This window comes from Manis javanica, chromosome 1, assembly GCF_040802235.1.
Source record: "Manis javanica isolate MJ-LG chromosome 1, MJ_LKY, whole genome shotgun sequence".
Classification (NCBI taxonomy): domain Eukaryota; kingdom Metazoa; phylum Chordata; class Mammalia; order Pholidota; family Manidae; genus Manis; species Manis javanica.
This window is the reverse complement of record NC_133156.1, coordinates 17,005,302-17,023,489: the sequence shown is the minus strand read 5'-3', so window position 1 is coordinate 17,023,489 and position 18,188 is coordinate 17,005,302. Positions and strand designations below refer to the sequence as shown.

General features: G+C 40.6%; 1 protein-coding gene across 11 annotated transcripts in view; it reads right to left on the bottom strand.

Moving 5' to 3' along the window:
- FRY (FRY microtubule binding protein) overlaps window positions 1-18,188 on the bottom strand; it is a 379,810-nt gene that overhangs the window by 10,385 nt on the left and 351,237 nt on the right. For 7 of the 11 annotated variants that reach the window (XM_073228971.1, XM_073228977.1, XM_073228935.1 and 4 more), the window contains 7 exons: window positions 15,654-15,817; window positions 14,262-14,451; window positions 11,116-11,265; window positions 9,650-9,748; window positions 7,744-7,827; window positions 2,529-2,546; window positions 696-806 (listed from right to left, as the gene is read on the bottom strand). In XM_073228971.1, the coding sequence (XP_073085072.1) occupies window positions 696-806; window positions 2,529-2,546; window positions 7,744-7,827; window positions 9,650-9,748; window positions 11,116-11,265; window positions 14,262-14,451; window positions 15,654-15,817 (816 nt within the window). Of the gene's footprint in view, window positions 1-695; window positions 807-2,528; window positions 2,547-7,738; window positions 7,828-9,649; window positions 9,749-11,115; window positions 11,266-14,261; window positions 14,452-15,653; window positions 15,818-18,188 lie in introns of all 11 variants that reach the window. The other 4 variants (XM_073228938.1, XM_073228960.1, XM_073228963.1 and 1 more) reach the window with 3 other exon arrangements.

The window sequence follows — 18,188 nt, the reverse complement described above, 5'->3', positions numbered from 1 at the left end:
CTCTAACTCCGACTCATCCCTTAAGAGTCAGCTTAAGTGTGATCTCCTCCGTAAAGCTTTCCTGTTTCAACCTCCTTGCCTCCAGGTGAAGCGCTTACCCTCTGCATGTCCATGATACATCCAATGTACACCACCATTATTTCACTGACTGTATTGCATTGTTTTTTCACTTCTAGGAAAATTTTGGCTTGGAAGTAGTATGTTTAAATTATTTTACCTTTTTACCCTTAAAAACGTTAAAGCATCCTGATGCTAAGCAGGGCAGAGAAGCCAAAGAGAATCCCACATCATGTATTTCCTTCTTATCTCATTGTAAAAGCTATGAAAAGCTGAAAGTAAAGTAGAAAAATTATAACACAAGGAAATTTTTCTAATAATATTTCTCAAATAATTTTTCAGGGCCAGGATTGGAGTGGGGCAACTGAGGTGTCTCAGCATAGTGTTTAGAGAGGTGCTCACTCTTGAGGGCCATTCTTAAATTTTGTGCCTAGGCTTGTCACTTGCCTCACCCTAGCCCTGGCACTGCCAAGTGAGAATAGGAAGAGATAGAAGACACATTTAAGACTTGTGCTTGAGCAAAATAATTATGTGGGAATAAAACCTCTTGGGCAGTAATAAACAGGCGAGCTGTGGGAACCAAAGGAAAAGAATGATTTTCATGGCGGGTCTTGGGGTTGGGAAGTGTGTGGGCTCACCTCTGGCATGGAGCTGACTTCGTGCACCTGGCCGATGAGCTTACAGTAGGACTGAAAAAGCAGCAGCAGCTGGAAATGTAGCTTATAGAGTCTCTGACACAGTTCCAATTGCTAAAGAGAATTTGCACGGGAAGAAATAGTTAAGGATCACTCTTGGATAACAAGTGAAATCTTGGTGGGGACAAACACATTTTTCTTTTCATCAAGGAAATGCAACTAGCTATCAAAATAGAACAACAAAATCCATTCAATAAATATCAGTGAAAGATGCATGAATACAGAATAGCTCCTGGAAGATGATAAATTAGAAGTAGCAAGCTATACAGGGACTGAGTGAATGGCCAAGTTTCCATTATAATTGCCACTTACATACCTACAAATGATAGCTGTAGTAGCCTTAAATTTTGTAAGCTGAAATTGTTTTTAGAAACAAATAACTTTTTAAAAATTAAAATATATTTGAAAGGCAAAACGTCAAGTCATTTCCGGTGTTCAATTTATAAAATCAGCAGACATCTGGGAGATTACTTCTTGTGACAATTCTGGCTGTGATTCAGGGTGCAGATACTCATCCTAAAGTCTGTATAAATACAACAGTCACATGACCCTCTAAGGTGCTGTATCAGTTTTACTGATGATTGAATTAGTTAGAAAAAGGGCCAAAAGTGCTTTAGGAAATGAAATATTAAAAAATTTGTGTAAAGAACATTAAAAACTAGTCATACAAAATGGCCCTTAAGCCCTGTAGATACCTCTGGAATTTAAAATGTTTTCATTATGTGGCTTGTGTCTACTATGAGGGAAAAGAAATCATGAGAAATTCCAATACCAATGATCAAGCTACTCTTTGAGTTGTATCTGCTTATAATGGCCTCTAAACCCTGTTTTTTCCCAAGAACGGGTTAGCTCTGGGTAGTGGAAGGGAATTCTGTGCAAGGAAAAGAGCACCTTCACTAGAGAGAATTTCATGGCTCTGCAGTCACCAGCGGAAGTGGGTTAAACATGTGGCTTAAACTAAACACTTCCTTGTGCAGTTTTTAATTGTGGTTAAAAATAGGGTCTTTCTTTTGCTGATGGACTATAAAGAACCCAGCTTGGAATTGAGAGCTTCTGAGGTGACCCAAAATTGTTTCCCCATCAGTTTAAAGAAAAAAATTACAAGAACTTAAACTTGAGTTTTAGGAAGATACTTCTATTAATAGTATTACTAGTAGACTTTTGATCTTAATTTTTTTTAAAAGTTACTACAATTGATGCTAATACTATGCTGAAGGAGTAACAAGGTTTTCTTGCTTCTCTCATGCTTTCCTTGGCCTTGGGTTGGGGGAAACAATTCTACTTGGATTCATTTGATTTCCTAATGCAGCCTAAGTGTAAAGAAGTAGCTACACTCAGAAGTTAACCCAGACTAGATCGTTAGTTGGTTTAGTAAAATATTTTGTGATCCTTTAAACCTTTCTTTATGGAAATCTTTTAAAATCTGGTATAAAAGATAACTGCCAGAGATTCACAGATAAAGTACTACTTAAAGACATAATGTTACCTTCACAATTTTGGGTGAAACCTAGCTGTGAAAATTCTGACTCTCCTAAGTGTCAGATAATGGTAGTTATTACTCAGAATATTCCACAGATACTTTGAGAGTTTATAGACATAAAGGTTTCTACTGTGGGGCTAAAGCAGCCCAGAATGCTACTACTAAACTCCATGTCTCAGTCCACCAAATAAAATTAAATGCAAAGGGGAAAGAGATATAATAGTAACAGTAAAAATAAGATTTGTTATGGGTCCGTGCCTAAAGTGGACAAAGAGTATGAAAGAAAGTTAACTTACTGCAAGAGATTCCATTTGCTACACAGCAAGCATGGCACAGGAAACGAAGGAAAGGAAAGAAAGTACAGGGTCAGTGTGTGCATGCAACAGGAAGCACGGCCCTCTTCCAAGAGCAGAGCCCTCAGCAGTATTAGCCCTGCTTGCCCAGACTTGATAATGGTTGCAAATGTTGTACCCATTCAACATGCACAGCGGCCCAGTTAAATACAAGCTCTAATGGGAAACATGTTGAAAAATGTAATTTGTAATCTTTTAGATTCTCTGATTAGTTGGTTTAGATTTCGTCAGTCTTAGAGACCAGAAATCAAAACTTCTATCACTTGCAAATTTTAATGTTTAAATATGAAAAATGTGTGAACATAGTAAAACTGTGAGGAGACCAATTGAGTAATTTGAAAGAATTATAGCCCCCCAAAATTATACTGCTGCTAAATGTTAGTTAAGTCAGAGTCTTAGTACGTTTGGCTTCATATCTACTAAACTATGACCATCCAATTAACATAGACTATAATTAACAATCTAAGTGGCATTTTCTTTGGAAGTCATATTGCTCTCCACATTGAGAACTTTTTTAGGATTGCTAGATATTGTCATTTCAAAGGACTAAACGTTGTGTACTCCCAAACAAGTGTGAGATATGACAAGTAATTTTCTTGTATTTTAGTTTTCATAAAATTTTTTTTCCCAGTAGATAATTTCTAAAAGTAATCTAGACCTGATGGTTAGTCTAGAATAATATTAGTTTATAACTTGGTCATGTTCAACTATGGCTACCAAAACTCTTTGGTGTCACCATATCATAACCATAGAGTTGGTTTAAGGAAAGTTTGGGGATATGGGAAGAGATAAACACAACTTGACAGAAATGCCATTCCTAATTATTGGTCCATATATGTGGTTCTGGGTTTTCAAAATATTTAAGAATCTACTTAACTCACTTTCTAGTCCTTAACAACAAAAACCCCTTATTTTAAAGCTCTTCCCCAAATCTCTGGGTTATCACCAGTTACTGTATTTGTATTTACCATAAGGTATAGCCTGTTAAAAAAATAAAACCCAAATTATTTATCAGTATCCTCAAGAACAAAGCATTACCATTACCACCCTGGCCCAACTATTCACAGATTTCTTCCCACCTCACCTGTACTAATATCATGTGGGTTTGGGATATTGAAATACAGTTGTCACATTAAAAAAGAGTACACAGAGTTTTAACTCTCTATATATACAGAATTTCCACCCATGAAGACCTTTTGGAAAACATCAGATCTGATTGAACAGTTTAGTATGCATCTTAGCAGGCAGCGGCTTCTACTATGGAATTTAATTTTTAGAAGTGTGGAATGAAGCAAGTGCTGAGTACATTACGTGGTCTTGTGTCAAGAAAACTGCTATTTTTTTACAGGTTTCCAAAGCAAGGTTGTAATCCAAAAGGTCATCAAATGAGTTAAAGCAAAATCTTCTTTGTTCAATAAAAGCAAATGACTTTTTGACCCCCGCTTGGTGCCAAGCAATTTCATTGTCAGTGAATTCCTCCTACTCAGCCTTAAGGCCACCAACTTGTGTTTCTTGGGAGATGGCCAATTTGATGCACAGTTCTCAGCATCCTTCTTAAATTCTCCTTTTTAAATAGGCTAGTCCAAGCTGCCTTGATATTTATTGTCTCAGAATCCTTTCCTAGGCTGCAGGCTGGGACCTAGTTTGTATTTTGAGCTCCAAAAGGTTAGAGAAAAATGCCTTCTAAAGAAGCCATTTATGGAAAATGTTAAATCCCCCCCTCCCCCATGCTAATGTTCTCCTGCATCCAGGTTGTAAAAATAATTCCTTTATAAATGTATCTGTTCTGGTGACTTAGGTTCTTTTGAAAATGTTGCAGGCATGTCATTGTTTTCTTTGATCACAAGGATTTTCTCCAAGCTCTGTTCCTGTACTCCTGATATGGCTTGATTTATAAACTGGATTAAGAGGTAGGTTTTCTCAAAATGAGAAAAAATTATCAAGAAACTAAGATGTTAGGAACTTATCATAGACAGGGAAGGTTAAAAAGCCCAGAATAATCTAATTTTACTCATTAAGAGTGGCACAGCCATTCTTATTTTTCTGTATTCTGCTCTAACACAAATTTTATGCTTATGATTGACATAGCCCGTCAGGTTTCCTTAGGGAAGGGAAATAGCCAAAATAAGCTATGGGACCACATCAAACTTCTGCACAGCAAAGGAAACCGCCAACAAAACAAAAGGGTAACCTACTGAATGAAAGAAGATATTTGCAAATGATATATCTGTTAAGAAGTTAATCCAAAATATATAAAGAACTCATTCAAGTCAATAACCCCAAAACCAAATAGTCTTATTAAAAAACGGGCAGAGGACATGAATGGACATTTTTCCAAAGACATACAGATGCCAACAGACACATAAAAAGATGCTCAGCATCACTGATCATCAGAGAAATGCAAGTCAAAGCCAAAATGGGATATTACCTCACACCAGTCAGAATGGGTCGTATCAAAGAGACAAGAAATACTAAGCATTGGCAAGGATGTGGAGAAAGGGAATCCTTGTGCGCCATTGGTAGGATTGTAAACTGGTGCAGCCAGTATGGAAAACAGTATGGAGATTCCTCAAAACATTAAAAATAGAAATACTATATGATCCAGTAATTCCATTTCTGGGTATTAGAAAGAGAGAGAGAGAGAGAGAAAGGGAGGGAGAAAGGAAGAACCTTCCATTTACATCTCTGACATCTAATGGATAGATCATCCAGACAGAGAATCAATAAGGAAACCCTGGCTTTGATTGACACATTAGAACACGATGGACTTAACCGATAAATACAGAACAGTCCATTCAAAACAGAATAATGGACTGTCTTTTCAAGAACACCTGGAACATTCCCCATAATAGGCCGAACACAAGTCTCAATAAATTTAAGAGGTAAAAACTGTCAATTGTAAAATATTTAAATTAGTCATGGGGGTGCAAAGTACAACATGGAGAATACAGTCAATGATACTGTAATAGGTTTTTGGGGTGACAGAGGTAACTGCACTTACCATGGTGTGCATTTTGTAATGCATGTAATTATTTAATCACTATAATGTACATCTAAAATGTATGTGTCTATGTAATATATATATATGAACTATATGAAGTATAAAAATATGAAAATATAATGTAAATTGTATTTCAATTTATGAAAATATCCAAGGAGATACATGTACAGTGCTTGAAAAATATTAGTTTCTTCTTTCTACTTTTGTCTTCTCAAGACTTTATTTAGTATAATGCTAACAAAGCTGCCACATATAAGTAAGTGAATGAATAAGTTAACTCTAAAAACAAGAAAACAGATGGGAAGAAACAGGCCTATGAAACAGAAGTAAAGAAAGATAGAGGTGGGCGAGGAGCAAATAAGAATTCATGGACCAGACATAAGATTATGCAGTCTTTCTTTGAGGGAGATGGAGAAGAATTGGGTGAGGGTTGGGGGACGGGAAAGAGCATCTAAACAAAGTGAAACAACAGAAACTACAAGCAGAACAGAAACACCCATTTGAAAATTTGGATGTTTGGGAAATAGAATGATTTAATTGGAGTTTCTGGGTATCTGAGAATTAGCCAGGAAGCTATAAGCGAAGAACAAATAATAAATTTGGTTTTAACCCTTGTTCTTAAAAATCTGCAATGTATTAATGCATTTACCTGACTGAGATTTGATTATAGGGAATATAAGAGAATTTGATGATTGAAGGTAAATATTTAGATAACTTTTATATTCCACTATACAAGCTATATCATGAAGTGGATTACATTTGTGCTAATTGTCAGTCATAACCTGGTAACTTTTCTCTGATTGAATTTGTTTTAAGAGCAGAGTATACTTGGGGGAAGAACTGGGCCTGGAATCAGAAAGTGTGGGTGTTATTAGGTGGCCATAAACCTGAAACATAGGTTTTATATATATATATATATATATATATATATATATATATATATTAACATATTACTTCTTCTGGGGTCTGCTGATCATGCAGGATATCCAGTGAAAATTAGAGCACGTCATAGACATATAAGCAGGAACTAATGGAAATACTGGAGTTGTATTTTGAACTGCACATTCAACTATGCATTGCTTATGAGAGACATCTTATGTAAAGTCATTAAACGTAACTTTAAAAATGTAATGCAGCTGACCCTTGAACAACATGGGTTTGAACTACGCAGGTCCACTTATGAGAAGTTTTTTCAATAAATATATTGGAAATTTTTTTGAGATTTGTGAAAACTTGAAATACATTTTCTTTTCTCTAGCTTGCTTTAATGTAAGAATACAGTTGTATATATAACATACAAAATTCATGCTCATCAGCTGTTTGTATACCTGGTAGGGCTTCTGGTCAACAGTAGGCTATTAGAAGTTAAGTTCTGGGGAATCAAAGTTACACTGGATTTTCAACTGTGTGGGGGTGCTGGCACCCCTAACGCCTATGTTGTTCAAGGGTCAACTGTATAAATAAACCACTTATGTATATTTGTCTGTTTCCAGATGTTGTGGCCAAGCTGTTTCTGCCTGTCACTTATCAGCTGTGGAGCCTTGGATAAGTCAAGCTTAGTTTCCTCATCTGTAGAATGGGGCTAAGGCTGCCTACCCTGCACCCAGGGAGAATCAAATCACTTCAGGAATGTGAACGTTCTCTGTAAGACACAATGTGAAATATACATGTCCTCAAGAAGGGCAGTGATGTGGAAATGCAGACCACACTTTAATTTCTGTACTTAAAGCGATTCTAAATGAAAATGAAAAATCTGTTTCTAGAGTGCCTGCTGAAAGGTCAACCAAGACTTTATTTATTGAAGGAACTAGTGACTTGGTGAAGAATTAATAAAATTTGGTTTTATATTCTGAAGAACAGATTTATTGGGAAATGATTAGTATAGTTAGACAATGTCCAGCAAAAAGGTTACTTTATACCTCTATTTTTCAAAAAAAAAAAAAAAGAAGAAAAGAAAAGAAATCCACTCCAAACCCATAAACACACAGTCATGCTTGGCATGAATGTCATTCTGTCTTACTCTGTGGGTTTCATGTGAACTGTGGGATGGCTCATTCCTTCCTCTTCTTGTCTCAAGTGCCACGCTTCTCAGGTGGATCAAAACCAGCACGCAATGTCAGAACAGAGTCAAAATAAATTCCAACAGACTTACATTACCTTTTCTTCCGAGTCCCCTGGTTGACAGGTAATCACGCCATCTCTTGATCCTCCTGAAAATGTCGCCTTACAGTTTGCAAGCCACTGTGGTCAGAAAGGGGTGTAGACGTAAGTGAATTCAGTGAGATCCTGAGAACATTTTTATCATCCATTTGTCAGGGAAAATCGATTAAGCCTCTAATCGCAGTAAAATAAAATTTTGCCATAACTTTCTGACAGTCATTTTTTTGGACTGAAGATGAACTATTTGAAATAAAATATCAGTTCTTGTGGGTACAGTTCTTGTTAGCATTATACTAAATAAAGTCTTGTGGGTAAATGTATAATTTAAAAGAAATTCATATATGGTTAAAAACCTTTCATATGACTGAGGTTAAGAGACAGGACCAAATTTCCCCACAGGCTGGGTGATTCTGAACAATGCAACCTGACTCATGGCACCCCTAGCTCTCTGTTACACTGAGGTGGCTTCCATGGGGGTACGTCTACTTTAATAAAGAAAGGCTATTAAATAATAACTCAGCTATTTAGAGATTCTACATGTCATAAGCATTTGGGATAGTGACTAATACAGATGTGAAAAGGAACCTTTGGTCAGAAAACAATAAACACTGAAGAATTGAAATTCACCCTTGATATGGAAAGATTGGTTTGTCACTAACCAGAATGAAGAATTACGTTTATTAACCAATGATTGAGAGGTGAGAAGCAATGACAGGTAAAGAGCCACAGAAACAGAAGATAATGAGAATTCTTACAATGTTGGAATTCCTGCCCTTGGATAGGTCATGAGAATTGCAATAACAAAAGTAGTAATAAACAAAAACCCAGTTACTTTACATTGAATGTGTCCTATATACAAGGCGCTGTGCCTACTTTACAGGCAATGCTGTGTTGTGGTTGACAGCATGGACCACTGAACCCCACAAACCTGGGTTTTAATATCATTCTTCTACCTTCTGGCTAATGAGGATAATAAGAGCTGACTCCCAGGGTCGCTGTGGGTGTCCAATGATTTAATTTAAGAGATTTAACTCAACAGGTTGTTGGACACATTTAAGGGCTCAGGAAATGAGAGCTGTTATGACTGTTTGTAATTGTTATATCCTTACAACAATTCTGCAAATTATTATCACTGTCTCATGGATGATGAATCTGAGATGAGAGAAGGTAAGTAACTTTTCCAGGGTCACTAACCCTTAAGAGGCTGAGCTGTAATGTGAACCCAAGTCCATGTGACTTCACAATCCATGCTCTTTCTACAGTGCCTGGTATATTACAGGAAGTGCTTCATAGATATCACACACTGATTTGTTGGAAATCTGGGGTTTGTACGGACGGTTTCTGGATCACTTCTAACATTTTATAGTCTAGATCTATGTGGGAAGAAAAGAGTAAAGAGCAGGTGCTAAGGCCAAGAGAGGCAATAGAAACAGGGAGAAACAGCAACCAAGAGTAGTTAAGAGGAAGAGAGATGGGCTCCAGCTCAACTAGGTTTGGGTGAGGCTAACACTGGAAGGAAGTAATGAAGAATTTCAAATCTCTGGGGAAAGTTTTAACGCTGATAAAATGACATATTAAGCAGATACTCACTTTTCCCGATTTCTTGGTAGAGAAATTATGGGTCTAAAAATAAAAGCTGGAAATTTTCTGTTTTGTAGCTATGGGTCTAAAAATAAAAGCTGGAAATTTTCTCTTTTAAAGCTATTATTTTTGAATGGTTCACACTATTAACAGTTCTACCACCATGAGACTGGAATTATAATACCTAACAGAGGACTAGATAAAGTCTGTCTTCTCCCAAAAGAGCCTCTCTTAGGTTAATCACAACACCTCCCAGGAGCTCAAAGAGGTTGGGTTCATTTGATTTTAACTGAATCATATGCACAGAAACACAGACACTTACTGAGAGAGTGGCCTCTTTTCTGTTGTTGTAAGTATCCAGATATTCTTGCAGCTCCAAAACACTGAATTTGAGCTTGTCTAGAAGTCCACAGGAAAGAAGCTAAAGACAGGAAAAAAATTTGTATTAAAACAGCTACAGATACCTACATAAAAACAAAGCCCCAGAAAGAAAAGAGAAGTATATTCAGAGGAATATAAAGTAGGGAGCAGGGGCATCCATTTTTATTATTTTTTTTAGTGTACATTGTTTTTGAGTTTTTTTTGGTCTCATTAATATATAATCACATGAGCAACATTGTGGTTACTAGATTCCCCCCATTATCAAGTCCCCACCACATACCCCATTGCAGTCACTGTCCATCAGCATAGTAAGACGCTATAGAGTCACTACTTGTCTTCTCTGCGCTGTACTGCCTTCCCCGTGCCCTCCCTACGTTATGTGTGCTAATCCTAAAGGGGCATCCATTTTTAATAAGCTGTGCATTCTGTGATTTTGCTGTGTTGTCAGCTGCAATTATAATTGACCACTAGCTTGCTAATCCAAATCTCCTAGAACACTACCCATTTTTCCAATATTGAGACAGACAAATGTTAACAAATATTCCATATGAGCACACATTAAGATACGATTTCCATTTTATGCATACTCTAGTATCTTCATCTAGTAAGAATACTGCAAGCAGTATGAAGACAGACCTCCAAATACACTTTCAAACTGATTTTGTATTTAATCTGTATTTTAAATCATTTAAGATAGATTTCTCATACTGTATTCCTTGCTGTAAGAGAGCCAACCACCCATCAAACTGGGAAAGACTGACTCTTCAGAGACTTCTAAAATCAAAGCACTGAGTCTAAAGCTCAGTGCCTGCTCAGCACGTGAGACAGGTCTGTGATATGCACAGGGGATGTGACCAAAGCTGGCAGACACTCCGTGCCCTCAAAGAGCTCACCAGTCTTGCAGGGTTAGAATGATACTCATAGCGCCACAATTCAGCAGTCAGCCAGAGCCTGTTGTAGTCATCCTTTAAACTCATCATGTGCAGTTTGGGCTGGACACATGCACCCAGAGGCCAATCAGTCTCCACCTGAGACTCGGGGGTGGGAAAGTGATGACAAGGCGCTCCTGGGGACCCACCTGGCAGGCCAACCTGGCACCGTGGGGACTGGCTAGGTCAGCGCTGGGCTGTGAGCTCACCATATTCACAGCTGCCGGCACCAGCAGAGAGAATCACCGAGGACAGAGAGGAAGCCCAGAGGAGGATTTTTCCTCCGATCCTCTGAAATGACTTTGCCTTGGCCTGGGCTGACCATGTACAGTCAGGCCTTTAGGAGTCATTACACAACAGCGCTGTCTGCGGACACGGAAAGCGTCAGCCCAGCAAACCACGGCACATACATGCTTTCCTGAAGTTCCGCACCCTACACTGGGCAGGCTGCTCGCCAGAGCAGGACTGGGCTACTCACGGTCTCCGCATCCACGAAGAGCGTGGGGCACTCGGAGCAGGAGGTGAGCATCTGAGAGGAGCTGAGAAACTTGGACCCGATGCCCCGCAGGTTGTCTCCGAGGTAACTGGCGGCATCACAGGTTAGGAAGCAGAACCTTTTCTGAATATTCTGAAAGGCGACATAATTGCCATTTGTAAAGGCCAAGTTTTTGCTGAGGTACTAGAAAAAACTAGTTTTTAATCTTTATAAAAACATCAAGTGAGCGTTAGGTCCTCAGTGTGGGGACGGTACCGGGAGCAGAGTAAACATTGGTCTTAAAATCAAGTAAAAAGCACCCAGTGTGGACTAAGTTTCTTCCTAAAATCTCATTTCCCAATGTGTAGATGCTCACGCAATCTTTAAAATAAATACTGCTTTTCTTTTTGCTGATGGTCAGGGTCAGTCGGCAGCGGGGATCATCCCAGCCCGTCCATCAGATCTGTGGAGTTACTGAGAACACTTCAATGTCAGGGAGACAAAATAGGTCCTGAGACGTGACTCTGTCCTGTTTCCCAGCATCACAGCTCCCGGAGACAGAGCGTGAAAACCTGCCCCTTGAGCCGGAGAACGGAAGGGCAGACACCACAGGGGACCTAGAGTAATAGCTCCATCTGGGCACGTGTCCTGTCAGGTGTCTAGCTCTGTCCTGTAGCTTTGCACTCCTCAGCTCATTAGTGCTCACAACCAGGTGAAAACATGGAAGTCAAATGACTTGCTTAAGGTCATGCAACCAGTAAGAGAGAGAGTACGGGCGAGCCTGACCCCAAAGCTCACATTCCTTCCCTAGGTCTATAATGCTTCCTAAAAGTTATTGCTCTTCCTGGACCATCTGTGGGAAAGCCACAGTATAACGGGGCATGATATTTAGGGACTATACATTCAGCTTTGCCCTCTCCTGACTTCCATCTAAGCACAGGATAGGATTTGGTGGCACTGTGAGATACGGTGATGATATTCTAACACACATTTGTGTAACTATTATTGCAGATAAGCTTCATAGGGATCGATGTAATACACTGATAAAGAAGAAAAATTTAACCCAAAATGTACCTTCCCAGGGCCCGGCCCCACCTCTCAGCTCTGTTACAACATGCTGGCCTATTGGCATTAAATCAGAAGCTGTATGTTTAAGATTTCCTTAAAAAAAAAAAAAAAGAACAGTTTTTCCATTCGTTTTTTTCTACACTTACTGAGCACCTATTGGGTGTGAGCGCCTGTGTTGGCTGCAGGGGACTCAGAGTAAGATGCCGTCCCTTGCCTCTTGAGGGGAGACAAGACACCTCACCTGAACAAGTAATTCTAACAGAGTGTGACCAGGTACAGTGTGCTGGGGGTCCTGGTGACGGGAAGGGAGGAAGAATAAAAGGAAGCTTCATTCACTGAGGCGACCTCCCATCAGGGTACTGTGTGTAACCGGGAGACAGTCGAGGGACCTGAGGTGATCATTCTGGGCAGAGAAAAGTACTGCTCAGGAGTATGAAACTGAGCAGGAATAGTCTAGTAACTGTAGTAAGAAAAAATAACTTTCACAGCCAAACTTAAATATGTATTATCAATCATTATTTTAAAACAGACTTTAGAACAATATAAATAACAAATTACTTTGCTTCTGAATCCTTCACAATTCACTGTGCGTCAAATGGTAGCTTTCTCATCGTTTGTTTTTAAACTCCAATCTGGCTTAATTGAGAGTGTCTCTGGAATTCTTATCTTTCAGCAGCCAATTGTTTTCTGTTTTAAACCTAAGGGCTCCTCCAGGCCCCAGTTAATTCCAGACACACCCTTAGTTTGTCCATTCAACTTCCTAGACAGTCTCACTAAAAGTAAATTGAGAAACTTGAGGGCAGCACAAAAAACACAAATGAGAAATTGTAGCTATTTGTACTTTTGGTATATAAATCTCAAAAAATGGGCCATAAGAAGTAGCTCCAGGCTTAAAAACAAGAGTTTACTTTTATATTAACTAAATTATGGCTCCTTCAGATTGAAATTATTTAAGGCAAATGATTCCAGTTTTTTCAGTTTTTTTTCATTTTGTGCTCTTCAATGCCTTATCTTCCTGCCTTTCCTTTCGGCATGGCTTCTCCTGAAGGTGATTAGAGGGCTCCGTCCCTCAGTCCCACCAAATGTGTGGCCGTCTCTCACAATATAGTCAACAGAACTCAACCTCTACCGACATTTAACAGGGTCATAACTTGTCTGTCCAGTCATTCATCCACCATTCAAGTCTATTCAAAGTCGGAACTGCATAGTCCTTTCCATTTCTTCCCTTGTGTTATGAGTAGCAGTTCTATTTTGTGAGTTATTAAAGTTTAAAAAAAATGCTGAAAGATGAACTGATAGGCATTTACATGACCAAAGGGTAGGCAGGTATAAATTAAACCGTCGGCCACCGAGCAGCAGGCAAGTTCCCTCCACCTCTTCCATTCAGTAGTTGTTGTTACTTGTTTGGGGATCAAAAGTGAAATCTGGAGGTGTGCCCACTGAGAGGTGGGCCAGCTGCCACAGGCGCCTGGCTGCGGGGCTGAAGTCCCGCCTGCGCTCTGCTGGCCACGGACGGTGCTGCGACCCTCTGGAGGAAGGGATCTGTTTCCTGTTTGCACAAGGACACTGAGTGGACTGGCCAGGCTGGGCTTCCCTCAGGAGAGGCAAAGAACAGCTGTTCATCTGTTCCAAAGCATCGGAGGGCAGTAAACAAGTGCTCCTATCTGGCTAGCATGGTTAAGGAATTCACAGTGGAAAAGATAAAAGACAAGACAAGACAAGAGAAAACATAAATAGTGAAGAAAAAAGAGACAGGAAGGGTCTAAGAGGAAAGAGGAGATGGTAGACTTGGCAGGCATCCCACTCACTGGCCTTGGGGTCACGGCTGCCCAGGTTGGGTGATGTCAATAAAGGGCTGGGCTGGCAGCAGTGCTCCCATGAGGGCAAAGTGCTCACCCCCTCGGTTTGAGAGGGTCAAGATTAAGGGTGAGCAGAAGAAAGGATAAAGTCAGAGGTAACGGGGGTGGGGTGTCTGGAGGAGAAAGGGGACAGACCCAGAATAAAACAACACGCCCTCCTTGGAGGATAAGCCGGAAGCCGGCCGACGCCCCGAGGGCCTCGTGCTCCGCCAGGGGCTGTACCTTGAACAAGGAGGAGAACACGTGGAACGTGTACACGGCGCAGGAGCCGTCCGCGTCGCCCATGAGCTGGTGCAGGTGGCTGCGCCAGGCCTCCTCCGCGTCGTCGCAGGCCGCCGGCTGAAACGCGGCCAGGATGGCCGAGAAGAAGGGGGAGGGCGGCGGCGATGCCCCCCTCTCGGCGTCTCCATAGCTGCAAAGAAACCCAGACACGGCCACACTGAGTGACGGCCTTGTCACCCTTTACTGGGTTGCATGAATTTGCATCCAGGGCCGGCCTCCCGAGGGACCCCCACCTGCCCACCTCCCTCTGAGCTGCTTTGGGCACCCGGCTGTCACTCACAGGCCTCCGAGATGCTTTGCTGAGTCCAGGGCACTGAGTTCTCACCTCTGGGATCTCTGGGGTGCCTCCGTTTCGGATCCCCTTCCCACCGACTCTGGGCTGCTCGGCCCCAGCCACTGCCTCTCACCCACCCCGCGGGCCATACCCCAGGCACCGAGGAGGGTTCCTATGCTTTGGTCTTTGCAGCCCTTCTCTTTTTGTGTTGTGGAAAATTAGAACAAAGACTTTGAATCTTTCGACTTCAGCTTTGTGGACGGAGAGTGCTAACGAATGCATTACATAGATGCCCAGAAGAGAAGGGTGGAGGGAGGGAGGGAAGGAACTGAAAGATGAGACACGCAGGGTGAGAGAGGCAGAGAGCAGAGAGGAAAGGCCGCCTCTCCGCTGGCATCACTTAAGCCTTGACTTTGATGGGCAGGTTCTGCCCCCCTCGGGGAAGGCTTCTGTCTAGCTGTATCAGCAGCTTTTACTTAGTTCTCACTTTCAGCCTTCAGAGGAGTGGTTTTAGGATTTTGGCTTCTCTTCTCCAGAAGCAAAGCTGTGGAACTGCTTTCTTTTTGATTTAGTCTAGATGCTGCATTAGTGCTTTTATCTGCCCCTCTTTATATTTTTTTCTATTCATTTTCTCAGACTATATTGCCCTGGCCTCAGAAATAATCAGCTAGTAGGCTGAAAGCCACCCACTTAAAAAAAAAAAGTATTTAGCTTATAAAGAGCCTCTTGTTCTGGACTTTTCACTCAAAGTGGAAAGAACTGCTCATTTTCAAGGTTGCCATTCTTGCTTGTTTTCAAAGCTTCTAAGGCCTGGACCATGTCCCCAGGCCTCTATTTGTCTTTTTATGTTATTCTATGGCACTGTGAGTTGCTACACGGGCATCTTTTCAGTTCTACGTAAGGGCCCAACCAGCTGAGAACCCTCCCAGTTACATGCCAACTTGGACTCCTTCTTTAGCAAGTCCCAGCACTGCAAGTGTGACACTTGAGTTTGAATGAATGTAATACAATGTGCCACATACACTCACACCATTCATTTCCGCCAGGGGCCTTGTTACCTTGCAAGAGTAAACTGGTCCAGCGCCTGAGTGCCTTTTCCTTCCGCCTCGGTCATATCCAGGCTAAAGCTATCACTGCATTCAAAGGTTGCTGGGAGTTCATTGATGGAACTAGAAAGATCATCCTCGTGCACCGTGGTGTCCTCCTCCTGGACGGCTTCAGCCTGGGAGAATAAAGAGAGAGAAGAATCCCCCCAAGTATGTAAGAATACATACAGGAAAATCAGTTCAACTAAAGGAATAATAAGAAAGGCTACAAGTACGAGTGACAGAAATTGGGGGCACTTGTTTTCTGGCTACAATATATTCTGCCTCTGTACCTGGACTCAGGGGTTCCCTAAAGCCCTGGCCATTCATCTTATTTTCAGTCTTTTCCTCAATAGTTCCCCAAGAGGCTCTTCACAGATCACCAGATGTGACCCATGATTATGGGGTCTAAATGCTAAAGTTGGAAAAGACCACAGAGACCCCCAGTTGATGTCCACATTTTATAGATGAAATGGGAGAGAGACTTGGCTGCCATCAGGTAGATTATCAGAGGCAGGCTGGGCCTAGAAACACTGCCTTTGTATTCCGGACTCTTGATTGTCCAACCCCAGCATTCTAAAGCAAGTCTGTTTCCAGTGTAGAATTCCTGTAGGTATGAGAACTAGAACTTAGAACCATCGGTGTCTGCGGTGCGCATGAGTGCTCCACAGTTACGCACGGAGCCTGCCGCATTGGTAGGCCTTTCTCTACTGAAAATCCTCCAAGACCCATTTCCACGTATGCTTTACTCTTGGGAACACTTGCTCCTTGAAGATAAAAGAGACGAGAGGCTGCTCTCACGTTGCTATGAAACGTAGAATGAGCGGTAAAATGAAAGGGCTCTAGGGTGAGCAGAACTGGGATCAGAGGGCAGGAAAGAGTCATAGCAAGTAAAATGGAAAAAGAGGCTGGGTTTGAACTTGGGCCAGGGGGAGTCAGCTGGAGAACTGATTGTTCTTTTTGAGCGGAAGGAAGGCACTGGGGTTACAGACCAGAGGAGGAGAGGGAGAAATCACAGCACGTACTTGTTTCAGTGAGTCATTTTCTTAAAACAAAAACACAATCAAGGCAACATAGAAATATATATGAATTAGAGCATTAATCATGCGTTGCCATCTGGCCACCCATTTAGTTATTTTGAATCTAGGATTAATGGGGAAATTAACAGAAATGTTTAAAGATATGTTAGGGAAACAGGATCTCTCATGTCTGTGAAGGAACTGCTCGTAAATACTGAGTTTCAGACGCTTATCCATATCTGTTTCTTCCTGCTTTTTAAAACTACAGTGGTGCCAGCAAGACTGGCCACCCCTGACTGGGTTGTTAGGATACATGACCGTCATGTTTTAGTGGGAGGGCTGAATTCTTAGGAAAATCACTTTTATTTTCTCTTTTGGACATCACAGAGATAGCAAACATTGCAGAAACCCAGGTCTTGTGAACAACACTGACAGGTTTTCAGAAATTAGACTCAACCTTGCTTTGACAGACTTAGATGATTTCTGTGTGAGTCCCTAAAAATACTACCACTAAGGTAGTGCTTTCTATAAGAAATCTACGTAACTTAGCATTCAAAATAGGAACATTGAGAAAATGACTATTGTAAGACTGAGAAATATCAGATGCTAATAATGACACAGTTGTTTTATGATGTCCTCTCCATAAAATCTTTCTTAATCTTAGGATTCTGGCATTTCAAGCTCAGACACATTTCCTTTCTGGTCCTTTTTTTGGCTAGGAAAGACTCTGCTAAATCTTGATCAGTCCCTTTGCAATGAGAACATCTTAGAAAGAATTATTCTTTAAGCTTCAGTACTTTTAGGTGATTGCAATTTGGCTGGTTGCTCTTGGTTTAAAATGCATAGATTTCCCTAGATCTTGGATCTGTTTCCAGTGCACTATAAAAAAATACAGAATAGCCAGGACCCTATTTCCCAGTAAAAGTATCAAAAAGAATGTATTTTCATACATTTTTTTTTCTATTTTATTTTCTCTTTCAAACTTACAGTACCGTAATCAAACTCAATGATAAAGAAAACTTTATCCTGACCACAATAGGCTATTTTGGCATTTCTAATAAAAGAAAGCAAAATTCTATACTGATGGGCATATATATGTGTAGGCACTTAACAGTGTGGGAGTGGATTGTTTTACAGATAGGATAATTTATGGCAATTTTGATAAAATAAACTTTAAATGAAATATACATTGTTACATTTTTTTAAGCTGACCTTTGAAATAAGAAAACTGCATCCTTTACTTAACTTTTCTCTGCAGTCTAGCTAGGATAGTTTTCTGCAAATCTGGCATAATACTGTGATTGACATTAAAAATTCCAGTAGTAAGCCAAAAGGCAAGAGTCGAATCAATGTAAAAATTGTATAACTGTTTCCTACTTAAGAAAAAATTTCCCCAAGTACATGCATACACCCACACCTCACTTAGCATATTGTTTTATAAAAGTCGTGACAAAGAATGGCAGTTTCCTGTCACAGCGATCTCAGGCAG